Source organism: Brassica napus, chromosome A2 (assembly GCF_020379485.1).
Source record: "Brassica napus cultivar Da-Ae chromosome A2, Da-Ae, whole genome shotgun sequence".
NCBI classification, from domain to species: Eukaryota; Viridiplantae; Streptophyta; class Magnoliopsida; order Brassicales; family Brassicaceae; genus Brassica; species Brassica napus.
In genome coordinates this window covers 1637538-1659824 of record NC_063435.1, presented here as the reverse complement: position 1 = coordinate 1659824, position 22287 = coordinate 1637538, and the positions used below count along the sequence as shown (strand labels likewise).

Below are 22287 nucleotides of genomic sequence, written 5' to 3'. Positions count from 1 at the left end.
CAATTTCGTTGTTTTATCGTTTTTCTAGATCTTTTTAATCTAAACTTATATTTCTAGGATCATAATACAGCAGGTGTATATAATGCGTCCGATTTGAGAATATCACTTTTTTAACTCTTACTTATATGAAATCTTCAATGCAAGTTTCTATTTGTTTCAAGTATTAAATTTTCATGTTTAAAATTTAAGAATGTTCCTAATCATTTCCAATAATAATTAAACTTCAAATTCAACTAAAAAAATATGCAATTTGTATTAGAGACTCTAACCAAATACACCTATCAGTCGTCTATCTATTATCTACATTTGTGTCGAATCATCTTTAGGATATGACGAAACTATTATATTTTATCAAGTTAATATATCGTACAAATGTAGAATATAAACGAGGACCAAATTAATATAAGCTAAATTCAGAGTGAGTTTGGTATGCTAATCAAGAAAATAATTTATTAATAGTTCAGTCAAATGAAAAAAAAAAGATTGTTAACAACTGTACGGGAAAATATCACAATAAAATAACGTAAGTGCGATTGACTGGAGAAAGAGTATTTTACCAATATAGAAAAAGGGGGTAGTGACAGAAAATAGTTTCTCATGTTTAACTAACATATTTCTTACACTTTTTAGTTTATAAATGGATTAAATTTTAAATAATTTAATTTAACTTAATAATTAAAATATATTTTATTTGGTTTTAAAAATCCACGAGATAATTGAGCGATGGAGATGTTTCTAGCTCTACACTAAAAGTTCGAATGGTTCAAACGCATCGGTTGTAGTTACAGATGCAGATGGTTGCGGTTCTAAGTGTTATTAAACGTTTTATAGACTGGCATAACGTTTGAAAATTTTACGTTTGCAAAATATTTGTGACTGGTTGATTATGAAATATTGCAGCAATTTAATAATAAATTACTAATATTAACATATTATAATATTATAAAAATATAAAGTATACTATTGTGATAAAATATAATGATTATTAATATAATATAATTTATAATAATATTATGTTTATTTAGGATACTGTTTGTGAATTTAAATTAATTATATAAAATGTGTGTATATTTTTTATAATATTTCTATTTTAAAATTTTAATTTTTATATTTATTTATCTACATGGAACCGTTTGCAACGTAAACACTAGCTGGAATCAGTTTTTTATTTTAAGAAGTTTGAAATGGTTTAAAATGATTTGTAAAAGTTTGTATGATTATTTCGAAACATTGTTAACCGCTACCATAGTCACAAAAGTTGCGTTAGTGAGTGGTAGACCCCAAATTAAAGTGACACGTGGGCTGAAAGAAATGTTAAATTATTACCAATAGAAGAATGGAGTAATTTATAGTATTCCTAGAATATTTATGGTTATTGCTTAGTACGATATAGAATTTCGCGAAGCCGTTTCATTTGTCGCAACGACAGTTTAAGTTTTGGCCTTTGATTAGTTACATTATTATGTGCAAACCACAACATCAAACTCGTTTCATTTGTCCACACAACAGTACTTGCTTAGTTGCTTTTGTTTATATCTAATTGTTTATTATGCAAGTACCAAAAGCAGTTACATATCTCAATTAAGTATTTAACATTATTGTCGTATTTAAATAGCAATAAGCCTACCTGCTCTTTAAATTTATCCCTTGAAGTACTTGTTGTTTTGAACAAAAAAAGTACTTATTGTAACGTGGGGTGATGATGAAAGCACAAAGCTGATAGACTGTTGGTAAGTTTGTGGTTCATATGAACGCACCGATTGTTGTCCTAATTTATTGCGACTCTCTTTAAAAAGAGTATCAAGGACGTTCTGCCCGCTTCGTCGTCATGGAGATGATAGCGACAAACGCAACCGCGTAGCTTTTGGCATCGTGCAAAAGAACAATAATGGGCTTCTCAATATTAGGCTCTATAAACCAATGATGGGCCTTAAGGATTAGGCTAAGGGGTCAATGCTAAGTACGTCTCCCATTTCGTATGCTCTCTTTCTTTTATTTTCTACTTTTGAAAATGTCGGTAATTGTGTATTTTCTTTTTCGAAAACATACTTTAAACACACAAAATATTTATGAAAATATCATTAATTCATAGGCCACTCTCATATTCTTTTAAGGATTTAAAACAAACAAAATCCCAAAGGAGTGACATAACATTACAACCTTAGGAATAAAATAACGAGAAACAAAAAGAGAAATAACAGTTGATCAAAGTGAAACATAACCATCATCGAAAACTTTTATTATAAAAAAGGAACGATAATGTTAAAACGGTTGGGAGATTTTCAAGGGCATTTTGGTCCACCCTGTTGAGTTTTCCAGTTGTTGTAGCAAGAGCAAACTTGTTTGTTCCCATAGTAACCCGGAGGCACACACAAACACTTTCTGCAGCATTTGTTGCAGAACAAAATGCAGGCGTTGTGGTACTGTGTCTGGCTACACCTCCTATCACACTCCTTTGGGCATTCTGGCCATTTCACATAATCAAATTTGAAATTAGTCGACATTTTAGATATTTAAATGACTGAATCTAGGGAAAAGAAAGGTAAAATGATGAAAAAGAAAGGACATAATCATGTGTTTTGACCGTCTGTGTGTCCCAAGACAGTTGGTTACTTTGACCATTATTTAGGGGTAAATTAGTCAATATTTTAATTAATTGATAGTCTACGGATCTGACCAAACAGTCCACTCAACACTCCTCCACTCTCAACTTGTTCAACAGTTTTGCTGAACTTCTTTACTTCACAGTTCCTTAACTTAATCATGGATTTGGCTTTTTGGGGATCAATATATAAAATTTAAACCAGATTATATAACAAGATAGTAGTGAAGAAAACACTTACGGGAACGTTTCAGGCTTCCTGGTCCATAACGTTTCTGAAAATTAACCCAAAGGTTAAAAATCATTAGTAAATAATCAAAAACACTTGTTAATAGATTAATATGTAAAAAATCATTTATCAAGAAAACTTACTGGGTTATACTTCCCTCCAGATCCACTTGAGGCCATTACCTAAAGACCAAAACAGTACAAGTACATTTAGCTAAGGTAGTCTTAAATATTATAACCAAAGGTACAATGATAGAACAACATTATCTTCTGCTATAGAGGACAGATTAAATATATGGGTTTTTAATCGTTAATAAGAAACAATGTAAGAAGTTTAGACATGAGATGTTACCATGGTTTGAAGCAAGGAGAAGACAACGAGGGCCAAGAGGAAGAGAGCTCCACATGACTTAGCCATTTTTGTTTTGTTAAAGAACCAAACACTCCTCTAGATCTACTCAAATTAGGTTGGTCTCTTTTTGTTTGAGCTTTTAAAAGATGTGTACTGAGAGAGGAGTATTGGTTGAGGACCCTCTGATGTTGCATATAAGCTATATATACACTCAGTGGTTACCATTAAATTATTCCATGCGGCAATACGTATCGTAAATACCGCATCCTTCCAATTATAGTCGGCCACGTTTTCCTACGGTGTTAGTCACTTGCTATTGGTAACTGTGGTTGATGGTTGCACATGGTTTAAGAAAAGCTTTTTTTTTAATGACGCCAGAAAGGTTAAATATATCTTGAATTCGATACTTTTGTAATATCTTATGAACTAAAGTTTTTAAAATCTAAGAAAGATACTATACATTGTATTTTTTTTTTTGCTATTACTCATATGTTTTCACTCTCACGGATTGTAGTATACTTTTCACTTTTTCAGTGACTACATATTTTTACATTCATTTTAATTAAAGAAAACCAAACTAAAACTTATTTTGCATCGCTATTGAATTTCATCTCTATTTTTCAACTGGGTTGAGTAATTTCAAACCCTGGATAGTCATTTGTGTAAGCTCTCACGTGTGGATGAGCTTTCTCCAGTTTCATTTCACTGCATGTGTATGTATGAAGAAAAATGTGGGGATCAAAATTTTGGTTCCACATATCGGGATAAATTAGTTTGGTTTAAAGATTCTATCGCTCATGTAGTTAGTTTAAAACTTCTTTAGTATTGTATTTAGATCCCTTATAGTTGTTTGGTAAAGAGTAAAGCACATTATGTGGTTTCTGATGTTTTAAACTATGATATCAGGGATATACGTTTGAATTTTCAATTCAAACTTCATTTTTGAAGAGATACAGTATGAATCCTTAGTTTGTAACTTTGTATTGATGATTTGATGTTTTTTTTTTTTCCCGTCAAACTGATTTTATTGATATCAAAGTTTGTGATCAACACAAACCAAACAGAAACCAACGGATACAAGAACCTTCCGTGGTTAGCTAAACCGGCAGAACATAGAGATATCTCCGGGCACTAGAACCCACAACGGGACAACATACAAGATTAAGAAAAATTACAACCTTAACATAAGTGATAATCTTTCAAACTTCCCGCACAAGTCTAACAATAACAGGGAGATTGTCCGAAAGAGCCTCTATGACACGAGCTTATAGGGAATGCCCTCGGCCAGACCACCGCTAAACCACCTCCTCCTAGTATTCTGAGAAAACACCTCAAGAACCCAGAAACAGAACCTTCATAATCCGGCAAGTTAAGACACTTGCTAACACTCCCGGAAACGGCTTGATCTACGACGACCATAGAACGCCTAGGTATGAAGCGACAAACACAACAGATCTCCGCAAGATCTGAACAACCAACTAGGGGCGAGGCCCACCACTAGATATACCTGTTCGTAATGCTATTCTTAAAAGTGAACCTTAAACACATAGGTAGTAGTAGTACTAATTCCACCACTAGATATACCTGTTCGTAAATGCAAGAACATTACGATTTATGCAACTTGAAAGACATATGCAACAACAAAACCGTAAATACACATGCACGCACATACCGACTTGTGTACTGCGTAAAATATCAATTCATGTAAAGTTGTTTTTCCGTAAAAATACTAAAAAAATTGAAAAAGAAGATAAAGAGAAGGCATGTGCATTCACTCAGTTCCACATGCTCTCTCGCCAATTATTGTTTTAAGCCACTGTGCTCGGAGAAAAGGAGGGAACATACGGATATTTTTGATTTTAGGATATATTATCTTTTTAGTAATAACGTATGAAATCATTATTTACTAGAAATAAATATACTTAATGATACATGACCGAAAAAAAATAGTAAATGAAAAATGAATATACCCAAAGTGTACAAAAAATTAAAAACTTGTAAGAAATGACAACGGATATTAACCTCACCGAGGATAACTTTATAACGTAGGTCTGCTCAATTTTTTAGTATATTGATTTGTAAACTATGAAATGAATAGAAAATTTGGTTTTGTTAATAAGTTTTCAGTTTTTTTTTGGATCCGGTTAAATAGAGAACATATGAGAAAATTACCAGGTTAGTTTTGCAATATGGCTACAAAATGTATATATATATATATTACATGGAAGATATTTTCAGCTATTTTCTTTCAAATTTTGACTTACACTATATACATTTAGAAAATAAATAAATAACTAATGAAAATAATTGGTGTGGCAAAAAAATTATTACGAGGGTTATTATAAGAAACATGTAGGGTCGGGGAACGGCACGGCAAAGCACGGACCGTAGGACCCTTTAAAAGAAAACATTTGGATATACATTTCAAAAAAATTGTATAGTAAGGACTTCAAAGCATGTGATGGATCACATGGATATTGATTACTGTCGAAAAAAGTCTATAGATCATGTCAAGTTGTTCAAACACATGGATGCATACAGTACAGATGATGAAAATATAACTTTTCATACCAATTTGTGTTAACAAGAAATAAGAGATAGTGATCCTCATGTCAACTTGTTCACACATACAAACCAAAGTTGCAAGACATTTGAGATAATTTTCATACCTAGGGAGTACTGTTGGTTTCCTTCCAAAAAAACTCAAATTTGAAAACGGAATGAAACATTCTGTGTTACAATGTTGTCAAAAATAATTATGATCTTGTGAAATATTAAATCGGAAACGACAAAGGCAAATTTAATTTCGAAAAAAAAATTATTATCTTTGATCCAAATGAAAATGTAGGGGTCATAATGTAAAAAACTGAAACGTGAAGACCCTATGTGTGTATAATTGACAACTTGCAAAATAGAGCTTTCGAGTTAAGGCTTTTCTCTCCTTGGCCGTCTTCTCACTCGCGCTTTCGAGTTAAGGTATTTGTAACTTAGTATTGAATTTGATTCTCTTTTGGGTACTTTTTATGCTCTTTGTTGCTAGCAGATTCTGCTAAAAAAAATGAATTTCTTGAACTCAGCAGCATCCATATGCAGAAGAGTTAGTTTGAGGGAACTAATCACAGAGGTCCCTGCTTACAATGGCAGTGGCATCTCCGGTATATATACTTATCAGTCTCTCTGTGTGTGTTTGATCAGCTTTCCTGGTTAACTAACTTGTGTTGTTGTTGTTGTTTGTTTAAGATGGTTCATCAAGTGGGTTGAGTTTGGTGTTTAAGCGTTGGGCTACTAAGAAAACCGCTGGTTCCACCAAGAACGGTCGTGACTCTAAACCCAAGAATCTCGGCGTCAAGAAGTTCGGAGGAGAGGTAACTTTACAACAATGAGCTAATTAGGATGAAGAGAACCAAATCAATATGAGTGTGTTCGTGTGATTTTGCAGAATGTGATACCGGGAAACATAATAGTCCGACAACGTGGAACTCGGTTTCATCCTGGAGACTATGTTGGCATCGGGAAGGACCATACTCTGTTTGCATTGAAGGAAGGACGAGTCAGGTTCGAGAAAAACAAGATCACTGGTCGCAAATGGATCCACGTTGATCCTAAGGGAGGTCATGTTCTTCACCCTATCTACACAAAAGCTGCTTCGACTAAGATGGAATTGGAGACAGCTTCTTCGTCGTCGTGAAAAAGACATTGATTCAACAATCTAAATGTGCCTTTCTTTTGTTAGATAATACTATCTCTTGACAAAAAAGACGATGGTATAACAATACTCAATTCAATAACATATGCTGTTTACGCCAATGCATAAGCTCAATTGTCCAAAAGATCATCAAATATTGACCCCATAAAAGTACAAGCATCAGGCTCTTGTATACGTCCCTGACTCTACCTCCAATGCGAGCTAAACAAGAAGCACAACACTATCTACTAACATATTGTAATAGATTGAAACTTAATAGGAGCTCCACTCTCTCAGTTCAAAACTAAAGACAAAACAATCCTCGTTACAACAACCGGAGTGTACCCAATCAAAGGTTGTTAATAGAACTCCAGTAAGAAAACTGGTTACTGACCTTATCTTATTTTTCTATGTTAGATACGTTAGTCTGCGGCTGTATGTATATCCGAAAGTAAGACAACGATACCTTATCGCTTTCAATTTTAGTAGTAATCATATACAGTATATGAGTATGGCGAGCCAGCTTTGTTTTCGGGCATAATGTGCAATCAAGAGCCAACTTGTTTTACTCATTAAAAGCAGTTTCCTCCCATTTCTTCTCAAGTTGTCACTTGTCACCCACATCAATTTTTGAATTATTTCCCTCTATTTTGCATTTTCTTTTCATTAGTGCAAACCTCATTTTTAAACAAAAGTTATTTCGTTTGGTAGAAAATAAATTATACAGTATGTCATCTTTAATATTGCAATTATCATTTTTTATATTGATCTAACATTAAGACATGTGCAAAATAACATCCTTTGGTACAAAACTAATCCACAAATGAAAAAGTAAAATCACAATTTTTTTGGGTTCAAACAAGTTAATATACTATATATAGTAAGCTGAAAAATGAAGCATATAGTGAACCCAAGGGAAAGGCCCAATAGAGTTACATTCCAATTAAAACGGGCCACTATATCCAGAAAGGCCCATTAAATCCACGAGACTTAGGGTTTTAAACAATCATATAAAGCAGGAACTCGTCTCCTTCTTAACCTCTCTACGTGCCCTAGCTCTCAAGACCGCCGCTTCTCACTAAGAAGACCAAAACATGGTGCACGTTTGCTACTACCGTAACTGTAAGTCTCTCCCTCCTTCCATTGCCATTTATCTTATCAATCATCTTCAATTCAATCTACCTAGGATTACTGTATACTTAGATTTAGAATAAGTAAACCTATGATCTATCTTATTGCGTCTGTGATTCGGTAGCTTCTAAGATTGAATCCATTTTAGAGACATTGACATAGATCCTGTCTGAAGATCTTGTCTTATTGCTGATAATCTGTGTTGTGTTGTAATAGATGGAAAGACCTTCAAGGGCCCACGACGTCCTTTCGAGAAGGAGCGTCTCGACTCCGAGCTGAAGCTAGTAGGCGAGTACGGTCTCCGCAACAAGCGTGAGCTCTGGAGAGTCCAATACTCTCTTAGCCGCATCCGTAACGCGGCTAGAGATCTTCTTACTCTTGATGAGAAGAATCCCAAGAGGATCTTCGAAGGTGAAGCCCTTCTCCGTAAGATGAACCGTTACGGGCTTTTGGATGAGAGCCAGAACAAGCTCGATTACGTCTTGGCCTTGACCGTTGAGAACTTCCTCGAGCGTCGTCTTCAGACCATTGTGTTCAAGTCTGGTATGGCTAAGTCTATCCATCACTCCCGTGTCCTCATCAGGCAGAGGCATATCAGGTATTACTAATGGGCTTAAATGTCGTAATGGGCTTAAATGTCTTAATGGGCTTTGTTAGTTATCTTGATTTGGGTTTTTTTGTCTAAGGGTTGGGAAGCAATTGGTGAACATTCCATCGTTCATGGTGAGACTTGACTCGCAGAAGCATATCGACTTTGCGTTGACCAGTCCCTTCGGTGGTGGCCGTCCAGGAAGAGTGAAGAGAAGGAATGAGAAGTCTGCCTCCAAGAAAGCTTCTGGTGGCGACGCAGACGGTGATGACGAAGAGTAAATCTTAACTCTCACCGCAGCTTTTTAGCTATGAAGCGATCTGCTTTTTGATATTTTTAGTCTTGAACTTTGTTCTTCATTTTCAGACGATTGTTTCGTGGTTTCTTTGTGTGTCAGAACCTTTCTTTGAGTTATATTTTTATTTTCAGACCCACAAAAATTATACTCATCTTTTTGCAAAAGCTTAAACCCGAAAATAATTTCTTGGCTCTAATGGATGCTCATGCTATGTCCTTATCTTTAGCACCCTATAAGTATATAACATTAGTTGTTTTCCTTAGGCCTTGTTAACACTAGTTTATTTTATTTAAGTCCTATTTTATTATTCTTAAATTCTTAGTGATATTGTTGATCAAAAAAAAAAAAAATTCTTAGTGATATCGCCGTCCGTGATTATATAATGCACAGTACAGTTGCTTACTAACACTTGGTGTTTACTTAGCACACGCGTTACATGCGGATTACGTGGAAACCATCTCATCATACTAATAATTGTTTTTATGCTTGAAAGATTCAAGCTGCTGTAGGTTAGTCAGACACGTAAATGAAGATAGTAGTATGACTTATCACTCGATGTAAGCCATGATACAAATCCCATTTCTCCACGTAGTTAAGAAAATGAGATACTCTAATTTTTTATAATTTTGGAAATGAGATACTCTGATTTTTTATAATTTTGAATATCTGCCGATGGATATGACCCTACCCTGCCTTTCCATTACCAATCATGCGACCATTATAATTTTATTGTTGTTAATATTAAGAAAATATATCTACAATAACCACATAACTTTAGTAGTATATGTTAAAACATTTTCAAAAATGTTAAATGTTCCAATTGGATTCCATCTACTATCACATTAACGCAACTGTTATAATTTATGTATATATATATATATATCTGCTAATTTTGATCAAAAAATATATATATATATATCTGCTAATTACTTTTTTTTTTCAAAAATCTATTGACAATAATACGCAATTTAATGGTATGATACGAGATGCAAATATCTGATATCAATAAATAAAATATGAAAAATAACCTACATCTGTCCCCAAAATAAAAACATAGAGCTTAGAAAATGTTAGCTCTTGAAACCAAATCTAAGAGGGATTATTATGGAGATGACATGGTCTATAGTCTTTGTAAAATTGGAAGTTATCGAACTAGTGTTGGAAAAATGCCGAACAAAACGGCTTCGGATCTGGTCGTTTTCAGATCCGATTTCCACTTCTTCCACACGTCTCATTTCATCTGGTCAAACAACACAACAGAGAGATCCGGTCCACACGATTTCTCTTTCCGACAGGCTCAGCTAATATCCCACGTGTCAAAACCTCTATGGTACACATATCAAATGACGTCATCAATACCGACACGTCAACAATAACCGTTTTTCTTCCCGTGTATATAAATTAAGAAGCTCTGTTTCACATGTCTGTCACAAGTTCACAATAAATTTTAACTTCCGAAGATTCAAATCTTTTTTTTTTTTAAACGATGACGAGACGAGAAGCTGAAGCTTGGTCGGAGATGGAGGCAGTAGCGAGGAAGATGGTGGAAGAGGTTGAAACAGAGAGCAGCGGATCATCGGAAGCTGAGACTGAGTCTCCGAGATCTGTCGGACGTTGGGGAGCAGCTCCTACGGTCACGGGAAAGACGGGTAAGGAGCGAGTACACAGCCAGGTTTTGAAGATCAGAGAGGAAGACCTCTGTGTTCTCGTCGAAGCCAGAGCTGCGAGTCTAGAGAATAGACGATACGTTCATCATCCACCTCGTCTCGGTCTGTTCCTGATCTCGAGGCCGAGTCTGCCATGTTCACCTCTTAGTGGGAAAGTGAGATCCGTTAACGCTGTCCAGTGATGATTCTCATCGATCAAAGGTTTATCTCTCTGTTTCTCGATCGATCAATCAAACTGTGTGCATCTGATGATGATATTAACTTTGGTTGATCGTTTTTGTATTGTGCAGGTGATTTGGTCCTCTGCGTTTTCTCTTCTAATGTTTCTGTTTTTCTTGTTGGTTTTATTTCTGGAAGAACTCTTTAGAGAGTCTTTTTTCTTGTCATAATGTCATGTGTATATAAACCGTCAATGTATATATACATGAGCTCATGAAATTTTATGCTCGACTTTTTCTTACATATATAATCTCTGTTTCTCTATATATGCATGTAAAACTATTAATTATGTAATACGTATGTATATCGCCATATGCTAGAGTTAAAATTCAAAATATACTTTGAATTAAAGATAAGATCTGAATCATCTGATTAATGCAAAAATACTAGTCAAAAAGTAGACTCCTCCTTATAAAGCAAATTAATATTATAGTTTGCCACTAATGATACAAAACAACAACGTTAACTACAAGACGAAAAATAGTATATTGAGTGTTTTCTAAATCTTTAGCATATTCAGAAACACCAATTTTTTTAAGTTTGATATGTATCATATACCGTCTAATTAAGATGAATGCCTTGAAAATCAAAATATAAAATAACATCCTGTGGGAATTTATATGATACTAGTTCATTTGAAAGAAAAATACATCCTCCATATTAATTTTTGTGCAAAAAAAACTTGACATAGTTTGTTTTACAATTTTACTTTCCATTTTAGACAATTGATACGTTTATTTCACTCATAATTCTTCAAGAGAAAATACACAAACAATCACAATGCAAATAATCACAATCTCACAAGAAGATCTATACTTAGTTAACCATTCTGCACTTCTTCCGAACTTCCCCGGCCTTACCGGTTAAAACTCCAATCCGACCCATCTTCACCATAGAGACACCAAAATCCCCAGAGAAAGTAGATCCCTGACTGTTCATTTGCTTGAGAACGTAAGACTTAGTTTCTTTATTGTTTAAAAGAGCTGCATCAGATTGAAAGAACCCTCTTCTTTGAGACACGAGCTTGAAGTAGCTTTCATCGAATGTTTTAAAGCTTCCTGGATCCATTTCTAGAGCCGTCGTGGTATCCGTGGGCTTGCATTTTTTTCTGAGGGTGGCTGCATATTCCGTGTCTAAGTCCGGATCGCTGTCTCCTTTCCCGGTGAAATTGTACAGCCGGTTTAGGATTAAAGGACAATGTCCCTGCCCGACCGTGTGTCCACCTATCAAAATGTATTATATATATTCAGCCTGATTTTATTTTATATGGGAGATTTTTTTTTTTTTTTTTTGGAACTCATTTTATATGAGAGATATTAGACCGAAGTTAAGACTAATCTTCAGAGCCTTCTAGAAGACAAAAATTGTATAGAATAACCAACCATAGTTGAACAAAAGTAAATTGAGAATGAAAATATAGTTTTGAGATTTTCTGGTGGTCTTTTAGAAAATTAAGTAAGACTTGATGACAAATATTTTTCTTGTTTAATATGCAATATTAATTATTTGATACGTTGTTCTAATATAGTTTTTATGAATATTTGACTCTATAACATACCTGAGAGCACGGCGAGGTCTTTCTTGTCGAGGCCTTTAGAACTAAACTGGGTGATAAGGCTTGTAATATTATTCAAAGGTGATGGTAAGTTCGATCTGGCCTCGTTGATGTTTGTAACCCTACCGTCTCTTCTTCCCGTTTCAACTCCCCACGACAGTCCATCGAGCTGAAATGTATTGATTAGTATATTCATGGTCTCTTCAGATCGTAGTCAAGTGATACTTGTAATAGACGAAGATTCCGTGAAGCCGAGCAAATATATACTAGACCACTATATATAACTTAAATAAATTTTATACGTACCTCAACAACTGCGTCTCTAGCTACAAGGGCCAAGACATCAGAGCAAGAAACAACTCCCGGACACTCTTCTTCTACAGCTGCCTTGACATTATCTATGACCTCAAACCCTCGAAGGCTGAGGTTAGGAGGCGCATTCTTCTCGTCCTTTTTGTTCTTTAGCTCTAGCAAGACCGACCCATCACAACCCTAAACATCATGGTACGTTCATTAGATCGATAAAGTACAAAAAAAAAACGATTTCTACATTAGGGTTGTCAAGAAAGAACGTTACCCGAACGAAACAGTCGTGGAAGAACATTCGGAGCAAAGGAGCTCCAATTGTCGGGTCATTCTTCATGGCATCGGAGACGGACTTCTTAACAATAGCCTCGGCTTTGGGGCATGTCTTGTCGTAGAACCCAACTTTCAACCCTTGAGCATTGGTTGGAGGAAAGGAAGAGAGCAACAACAACAATAGTACTTGAATGAAGAAGAAACAAGAGATATTCATCTTCAAATCAGCCATTTGTTACTAATTAACTTCTCTTTTGATCAATGATCGATGACAATAATTTTGATAAAGACTAATGTTGTTATTTATACTAACACGGGAGGTGTGGTTCTGAATACTATATTTTACGTTATTAACAGATGTGACCGAGTATAATGTTTTGTTATTTTGTTCAGTTATCAATAATTGTTTGTGGAATATATCTAGTTTTCGTTTGTTTATGGGTTTATTGGGTTGCTTCATGTACACAATATAAAGGCGGCCTAATGCAATATTAAAAAAAAGAAGCTAACAAACAGAGACTGGAGTTTCGGACAACTGATAATTTCAGACCTTTTCGTCCATTAGGTGTTCAAAATGAATATGAGTTGCTTGATTTTGTCGATAACTAACTTGAAACTGACAAGTAAACCACAAAAAGATATATTATGTTTAGTAAATGCAACATGAGCCGTCCCGAGTTGTATACGATGGCTGGTAGGTAAGAGGACTAAAAATGAAACAACTTTTGCTTGTGAAATTGAACTTCTAAGCCGACAATAATACGGTAGGAGTATAAAATATACAGCTTAACAGTTTTGAGTCTTGACGTAGTTAATTAATATCCTTTTGACAATATTTGACGAACTATTTGGACTCAACTATAGTGTCCACTCACACTTGATAGTAACATATCAACGTAATGCTTTGAAGTCTTTGATCCAAATATTAATGCAGTTATATTAGACGGGAATGAATGGTCCATTAGAGTGGTCATATCTAGGCTGATAATATATAAAGCCCAATAAAACCACATACAGATGACGCAAAGGCATTCCTAGTCCTGCTATGGCCAAACTAATTTGTTGAAGAAACGTGTCAATGTGAGAGTACTTTAAAAATTACGAAAATAAGAAAATTAAAATTGTCTGAGCCCGGGTTCGAACCGGGGACCTCTAGTGTGTGAGACTAGCGTGATAACCGACTACACCACCCAGACTTTCATGGTAAAAATGTCTGCGTCACGCTACATATCAAAATGTTAAATGCTATTGCTGATGTGGTGGTGAGAGTTCCCCCACATGCCGCGTTACGTTTATCTTCTTCTTCCTCAGTGCACTTCATTGCATAATTTGGATAAAAATTGTATCGAAATATAGATAAAGAAATCATATACTGTGATTCATTAATGCTATATTTGGATTAAAGTGTTAGTCATTTTTTATGTCGGAATTCTTAATGTATTGTTTGTTCGGATGTAAACAAAATACTTACAATAGAAATTTAGACTGTTTTTAGATTTGTACGCGTCATTCTTGGGCATATATTCTAATCTATTTGTTCAGTTTGCAAGCTATACATCATTAGTTTAGTAGCCTTAAAGCAGACACGGCTATTCTTGGTAATTTGTAATTCATTTGTTATCCTATTTTGCTTTGAGTAAATTTTTCAAAGTAAAGAACTCCTGATAGAGCAAGTGGTAGCTTAACCTAGCAAGCCCATTAAAACCCTTAAACTCTTTCTTTTTTTAATGAAAAACCCTTAAACTTATATACTTTTTTTTTTGAGCAACACAAAAACTTATATACATCTATATACATTTATAGAATTCAGACACGATTAATTAGCATAGGGTGATCTCTACGAACTACAAACACCAAATATCGACAGGGAAAATGGAGTCGTAAGTATTTCATATTATTATGACAGAAGTGTGTCGTTGGTTACAAGAAACCTAAGATTTAAATTCGAGACAACATTATTGTGGTACATATTCGATAGACATTTATAATACAAACAGACGAAGACAAGCATTCACAATCAATGTCTACATTTCCAACAACACCCGTCCCTCTCCTCGATGATTTGCTTATATCATATCTATCAAAAATGTAAGACAAAAAGGCATAGTTAGTTAGGATAATAAGATTCATAAGTCAATTGCTATTTGACATGCTAAATTAGTCCTCCGATTTTGATAAAAGCTAATCGTAATTTATATATTGGTTAAGAATAAGACCCTTCTGCTATGTTCGGGCCATTCACAGCTTGCCATGTCAATTTCCAGAAGTTTGGATAATTTTGTAGAGTGCCTTGAGCCTTAGGATATCGGTAGTGTCTAGAAAAATGATACAGTATCACCAAATATTTTTAAAGTGTAAGTTGTCTTCACATTTCATAGCTTGAATTAATTCTCATATTCCGGGCATATACACCTTGTCAATGCAAGGAATGAAAAAATTCATCACTCTACAGTAGAAGACATGAAATAATGTTATAATTTCAAATGTTTTCCTTTGTCTTATTTGTAAGAAAAAAAAATGATAATAGAGAATTTGAGGCTCATCTAACCACACTCCAAGATGAACAATATATATCAATTTAAAAAAAAATCCAAATCAACAATATTTAAACCTTAATACAACGCTAAATATATAAATATTCAATTTTAAATTACTCAATGATAAGTGGATTAGTCATACATTTAGTTATAAATTACATCCAGATCTATCGTAATTCATACACGAGATTCCTAGCATGCATCATTCTGATTTTCTTCTTTTTACAGTAAAAACATAGACATTTACAGGTTTATTGCACCCCCAAAACAAAAACTATTGCGGTAAGTTGTGGATATATAGTGGGGGGTCGTGACTCTGACTCCCCCTACTCTCCTATTGGATAAAAGGAATTGAGATGTTGAAACTGTATAAAAGTTCTACAGTATTTACACATTTCAGATGTAAATATTCAGTATAAATACTATAACAGTTTTGTAATATATAACTAATTATGTATAATTTGTAGCACAACAAACTTCTTAAACTTCTTAAACCAAAGGTTTAACTTGCTACAGTTAGATAGAAGTATAGAGACACAAAAAATGTCATGTGGGAGGAGGAGCTTAAAGTATATGGATGCTCCCTGATTAGAGGGAGAAATGAGTGTCATATCATCACATGGGAGGTTAAAATTTTTTTTTTGTTTACAACAAAATTAACTTCGAAATTTAAAAAACATAAATAGTCCCACCTTTGTGTGCTCATCAACAAACATTTTTCTTTGATGCACACTTCATCACACCATCTCCTTGTTTTCTAAATATATACATGCATCTACTTATTATCATAATCTTTCATTTATATGTTTGCATATCATCACCATGGCGTATATATATTTAGCAGAATCATATGAGGAATACGAGTTTAAATTTTACCTCTCTTAGAAAATGGTCGAAGTAACTGGGTTTGGTGATATGATAAAGTTTATATTGGTATATATTATATGCAAATAAATATCGTAAGCATACACAATCTATCGAGTTACACATACACGTGATATAGATTGGACAAAAACCGGCCCCTCCCCTGTGATTTATTATAGGATAGTGTATGCTCCCTAGTGGTCTCAAATGACCTAAGTGAAGTCATTGTTTTTATTTACCCATATGACTATAACTGATACACAAAATCTTCTTGGTTTTACGTATCATCGATCGGATATATAATTGATTCTCTCCCTCTCCCATACTCTAGATGACAAACTTTACACTAGTATTATATCCTTATATTATAAAGTCAAGTGACAATATTTTAATGTTCTTTGTTTTATTGGTTGAAATCAGAAATGGATCCCCAATGCAAATATTTGTTTTCTATGCTTATATAACATATTTCAGATAACAATTTACAAATTGTGGAAATTAATCTCCTTATTTTTGGATCTTGTGGTCGTTTCGTTAGGTCTTAAAATTTAATAGTACATCCTCATATATGTCATTACCAAGAGGGGAATTCAGAATTGGTTCTATTTAACCGTTGCTCAAAGCAATGGTTCTATTTAACCTTTTCATGTACGACAAATATTTTAATCCTAGTTACACACATGTATTATCATATATATATATATATATATACATCACAATCTGATTTATGGTAATTCACGTGTCTTGTATCCAGAACTCCAATGCCAAACCACTGCTCTCTCTTATGCACTTGTCTTCGCCATATCCAACATCCATATTTAAATTTATTGTATTCTATGTATCTCTCTCTAGAAGTGGTCCTTGCCCTCTATATAATTACACCATTTTCTTCTTAATTCTCTCTTTCTTTCGACAAGCACAAACAATTTTACTTCTTTTCTAACCCACAAGAGATAACAAAAAAAGAGAGAGTACTCTACTGGATATATATACAATCTCTATATAAAAAATTCAAAAAATGTCTAGCAGAAGGTCGAGACAAGCAAGCTCATCGTCAAGGATTAGCGATGATCAGATCACTGATCTTATCTCTAAGCTCCGACAGTCCATTCCAGAGATTCGTCAGAACCGTCGTTCCAGCACGGTAAATGTTTTTAAAAATACATATATGTATAAGCTTCTATGTATACTTAAGTTTGAATTTTATGATAAGATATTTACTCAGGGTTAGTTACTATGTTTGATGAAAAATTCACATATACAACATGTTGGAGCATAATGCGTTATAGTCATATAGTAATTATGTATGGGAGATTGCAGTTTAAAGTTTCTAAAAGACGTTTGACCATTAACCGGACTTTGAGGAGAGGGGAACATATTTCCCCTAACTTCAGCATTAAGCTAATTATAACTAATTTCACTTATATAATTGATTAATTGCATCGAATGTGAGATGACTATGTTGCTTCACGGACTATCAATTCAATACATTTATGTACAACACCGACTTAATCTTTTCGTATTTGGATTTAGTTATCTTAGTTTCTAGTATGAAACAAGAAAAGGACGAGCTTCACAAAAATAAGAAATATGCCGGTTTCTTTAATTTTGCAAGTAACGAGCACTAATCTTAAGCTTTATATTCATAAATCATAACAATGCATAATATTGTAGTGTATATGTCTATAGCAGTATGCATCTCGATCTTTTTGACATATTACATAAGTCACATAATTATTCCATGCTAATACTGTTTGGATATATAATTTGGGGTCTGACTATAAAATGTACATTCTTTAAAATGTATAGGTATCAGCATCGAAAGTGTTACAAGAGACTTGCAACTACATAAGAAACTTGCACAAAGAAGCCGATGACCTTAGTGATCGGTTGTCTCAGCTTCTGGAGACCATTGATCCTAATAGCCCACAAGCAGCCATTATTAGGAGCTTGATTAATGAATAACTAAGATATATGTTGGCTAGTTGTGCTTTATATATCATTTACAATCTCCTGCGAGAGGTTGATCCATCAGGGTTTCTGCTTAATTATCATTCATGTTTCTTATATATTGATTACAAGTTGAGCTAGATAGGGTTCATATTCGATAATCTTTTGCTATGCAACTAATAAGCTTTAATTACAATAAATTATATTTCAGCTTATTAAGTTGAGATCCTTTTATATTACATTTATGCGTATCAGTCTTAGACTCGTAGTTGAAGTTAATTTATGGTAATTTACGGGATATGCAACTGTAAATAAAGTAGTTAAAGTAGTATGTAGATAACGAGAAACTTCACCAAGATAATATTGTAAATGAAGAGCTTCTGATGAGAATGAACTTTTGACTTTTTAGGTTAGTGAAAACTACTCCAGAAAGTTATGGCTAAAGTTAATTTTGTTTAATTATTTGTAAAGAGATAAATTGCAAATTTTATCATCTAAAAAGTTATGGATTTCGACCTAAAGTTGAGAGTACGTACTACCCACTGGCCACTGATATATAATATATTATGTATTCTGTATATATCAACTTTTTGATCACACTAATAGTTCCTCAATCGTCACAATGTAGTCGAACTAAACTTAATAGTTCGAAGTAGCTAACCTAAAACGATTTCCTACTGTTCACAAAAAGCAATATACTAATATCGATTCGATTGCTCTTTACTCTATATTTCGTATTACTTGTTTTTATCTTTCTATTTGTATTTATTGTAAATATGGTTTGTTATATGCATGTAAAAGACAGTGAATATATTTGCAATCGTCGTAACTGATATTCGAACCAAAATTATAAATTCCTACAGTGAAGTTGGTGGTTCGTAGGAAATAGGGATGGATTCCTATATGGTCACTTTCAACTGAAACCTACATTAAATTCGATACCTATATATACGTATATTAATAAGAACATTTATAAGTTATATATATATATAACTTATAAATGTATGAACACTTGATTTAGAATAGGCCGGTAGAAGGTCGAGAATGATCACATTTAACTTACAACTAGATCTCGATCCGCGCAACCGCGCAGATTTTTGTTTTCATTTATTTTTATATAAATATTTTATTTTCAATTCTAAATTGGTATATATTATAATGTATATATCTATCAATTTTTAAAACATAATAAGTTTACGGTATACTTTTTTTATTGAATAGATTGTTTTAAACTTTCACATGTATTTGTATCTTCTTCTATATATAGATTTTTGGATAATTATTTCATTATTAAAATCGTAACTATATATATAAAGATTAGTAAAATATTATTTTATTGTCATATTCAAAGATATTGTAACATTTCACAAATTTAGAAAGTTTTTTAAAAATTAAACTTTTCGCTTCATAGATTTATATTATCGAGTAAATAATTAAACATTTAGTTTTTGTTTAATTTTTAAAATAAACTATATAGTTTAAAATTTGTTTTCATTGATTTAAGGTAGTAAAGATTAATCATTGTTAGATAATATGATTTTATTATTTTAATTTTTTTTTATAATTTTAAAAGTAAACATCGATAGATATTTAAATATTTAACATATGGAGGTATAGTATTACAACATTAAATTATATTTATCATCTATTTTTTAAATCCAGTTATTGATAGACCAATAAAAATTTATGTTAAGTCTAAAATTTAAATGATAAGATTAAATATTAAACGTAACATGACTTTCTAGGAATATATCCATTAGGTCCATTTTAAAAAAAAAATCACACATGAATCAAAGTTGTGACTTCTGTTTTAATATATAAGATGGCGATTGGCGACTACACAATTTGAATATTAATTTGGAGCTAAAGATATAAATAAGACTTTTGTCATAAGATATGAGGAACAATATTCTCCATAACCATGTTCCATCACTGCAGCTGAAGTTTTTAGACTCATAGACCGTGACATTAGATCCATCATCACATCCCGAAGGCAGAGAAAGCATTTCTCTGCTCTCATGTCTCTTTGGTTGTAATAGGTTTGCCCAGTTTGATTATATCTTAGGCCTGCTTTGTTTTTAATTCTTTTTTTTTGCCAAAAGTGATCCTGCTTTTAGGTTTTCTTAATTATTGTAAATCTGACTCTTTCATTTTATGAATATTTAGATTCTTAGCAAAAAAAAACTTTTGTCAAAACAAATTCTAATATATACTATGGTAGGCCAACTCCAGTCTCAGATTAACTCGGAACTACTTTCCTTATTCTGGTCAAGCAACAAGGAAAATTACGAGGGTATTTAGATTAAAAACCTGGGCAAGAAAATTCCAAAACAAATGTATACGTCAGTGAATATTGCTTTGCCCTACATTTTTATTGTAACTACCGACATAACTGTTCTCACCGTTGGACGTAGGAAACATATAATTTGCCACTTGTTTCTTTTTTGTGATTTCTCCTTTGATTTAGATAAAATAAATAAAAGTGAAAATTCTGAAGTAGACAAGAAAAAAGAGATGAACAGAATTTTACATCACGGTTAAGGTCGTTATCACTGTTTAAAGGTGTTGTAAAAAGACCAGTCAATGTCGTCCCTATAACCTATTTGTATTTGTTCTTTCCAGCATTTTCATCCCGCGTTAGTGACTTTTTAAAACCTAATTAGTTTTTACAAATCTACCTCTAAAATTTAATTTTGATATACTGCATTAGAAATACTCCAATTTGTGTGAAAGGGCTAGGAAATCAATATGTTAAAACATACAGATTATCATTTAATCTAGAGACTATTGGTTCATTCTCGTTCTTATAAGTATAAATAATTTAAAATAAAATAGTTAAATAAAGAAAAAATTGTTTGGACAAATCGTCCAGGTAAATTATTAACTTTTCCCGAAAACAGCAAATGCAAATAGTTCTAGGGGTTTTAAGGGCTCAAATAATTAGGCCCACAAAGAATGGGAAGCCGGTTAATTTAATACGGTTAAAATAGTTGTATGGGTTTTAAGGACCCAAATAATTAGGCCCACAAAGCTTCACGCGCGTAAATTCAAAAGTACTTGCGAGCAAAAAGAAAACGCGCGCATCACAGAGTATTATCCCTTCACGCGCATAACTGGGGAGTGAGGGTAAACACTAAACAAATTCTATGGGTCTCGCAGCTAAATCACGGAGGTACCGAAAGTGGCGGCCCATATCCGCAAATGAGTGAGCCCATTAGTTAAATTACTTTAGCTTCATGAGTTTAAAAAACCGCCTGATAATCATGTATTTGTGAAGAAGTTATGCATCCATTTGGCTTGGTTTAGTTAAGATGAGAAACAAGATAATTGATTACAGTAGGGTGAATCGAACCGGCCCGAAGGTCCTCCTGTGAAAGCCGAAACCATCTTCTCTTTGAATGTGGCTAACGACAACTTGCAACATCACCGTAGATGCTCCGATAAAGTTCTCATATCTTTCTTTTCATCAAAATCTGATCAACCACTCAACCCTCCATAGACTTGCACTCATCCCATCTCCAATTCTTCTACTGCATCGGTTCGTGGCCGTGTTTATTGCTGCTGCTTATGTTTTGTGGTAGGCCCATAAAACTCTTATTATATATTTTTCCTATAAAACCTTTACTATATCTATAACTAATAATTATGATACTATTAATTATGTTACTACAGTTTTAATAGGTATAAATATAAAATTCCTACATGACTGGGTCAATATATAACATAAAAGAAAAGAGGATTAAACGTTCTATACTTCTATATAAGAAAATAAATGAACCCATTAAATATTAAATATTTTAAAAATAAAAAAGAGTGAAGAGTTGAAGTATCCCAAGAAACAGGCAGAGAGAAGGAAAGGAAGCAGAGCACATGGGAGCAGTGGAGCTAGTTGGAGAAGGTTCAGATCATGTATTTATATTTCTGTATATTATATCTAGAAACATTCAATAATTTTCTGCAACAAAAGCATATTGCCAAAGAGGATAGATAGATAGGTGTTAATACTCTTTCAAATCTTCCCAATACAAGCA

General features: G+C 33.4%; 6 protein-coding genes and 1 non-coding gene across 7 annotated transcripts; 4 read left to right on the top strand and 3 right to left on the bottom strand.

Annotated features, from left to right (window-relative positions):
• Positions 1 to 2064: 2064 nt before the first annotated feature.
• On the bottom strand, positions 2065 to 3428 carry LOC106367185 (gibberellin-regulated protein 4). The gene is made up of 4 exons (XM_013806905.3): positions 3183 to 3428; positions 2975 to 3013; positions 2844 to 2877; positions 2065 to 2464 (listed from the first exon to the last, which is right to left on the bottom strand). The coding sequence occupies exons 1-4, from the start codon at positions 3246 to 3248 to the stop codon at positions 2283 to 2285; spliced, it is 321 nt and encodes a 106-aa protein (XP_013662359.1). The 5' UTR covers positions 3249 to 3428; the 3' UTR covers positions 2065 to 2282.
• Positions 3429 to 6079: 2651 nt separating this feature from the next.
• LOC106364608 (50S ribosomal protein L27) lies at positions 6080 to 6989 on the top strand. The gene is made up of 3 exons (XM_048748545.1): positions 6080 to 6337; positions 6423 to 6547; positions 6622 to 6989. Exons 1-3 carry the CDS (start codon positions 6241 to 6243, stop codon positions 6868 to 6870), a joined length of 471 nt encoding a protein of 156 aa, XP_048604502.1. The 5' UTR covers positions 6080 to 6240; the 3' UTR covers positions 6871 to 6989.
• Positions 6990 to 7838: 849 nt separating this feature from the next.
• Positions 7839 to 9034, top strand: LOC106367186 (40S ribosomal protein S9-1). The gene is made up of 3 exons (XM_013806906.3): positions 7839 to 7989; positions 8215 to 8596; positions 8685 to 9034. Exons 1-3 carry the CDS (start codon positions 7962 to 7964, stop codon positions 8866 to 8868), a joined length of 594 nt encoding a protein of 197 aa, XP_013662360.1. The 5' UTR covers positions 7839 to 7961; the 3' UTR covers positions 8869 to 9034.
• On the bottom strand, positions 8903 to 13233 carry LOC106364984 (peroxidase 56-like). Its single transcript, XM_013804452.3, has 4 exons — positions 12904 to 13233; positions 12633 to 12818; positions 12330 to 12495; positions 8903 to 11994 (listed from the first exon to the last, which is right to left on the bottom strand). The coding sequence occupies exons 1-4, from the start codon at positions 13135 to 13137 to the stop codon at positions 11588 to 11590; spliced, it is 993 nt and encodes a 330-aa protein (XP_013659906.2). The 5' UTR covers positions 13138 to 13233; the 3' UTR covers positions 8903 to 11587.
• Positions 10372 to 11037, top strand: LOC106364609. The gene has a single exon (XM_022699081.2). The coding sequence runs from the start codon at positions 10372 to 10374 to the stop codon at positions 10732 to 10734; it is 363 nt and encodes a 120-aa protein (XP_022554802.1). The 3' UTR covers positions 10735 to 11037.
• Positions 13234 to 14027: 794 nt separating the features above from the next.
• TRNAV-CAC lies at positions 14028 to 14101 on the bottom strand. The gene has a single exon. It is a non-coding gene; the product is annotated as a tRNA-Val (tRNA).
• A 2952-nt stretch (positions 14102 to 17053) lies between these two features.
• On the top strand, positions 17054 to 18495 carry LOC106364983 (transcription factor PRE2). Its single transcript, XM_013804451.3, has 2 exons — positions 17054 to 17450; positions 18116 to 18495. Exons 1-2 carry the CDS (start codon positions 17325 to 17327, stop codon positions 18269 to 18271), a joined length of 282 nt encoding a protein of 93 aa, XP_013659905.1. The 5' UTR covers positions 17054 to 17324; the 3' UTR covers positions 18272 to 18495.
• Positions 18496 to 22287: the final 3792 nt, after the last annotated feature.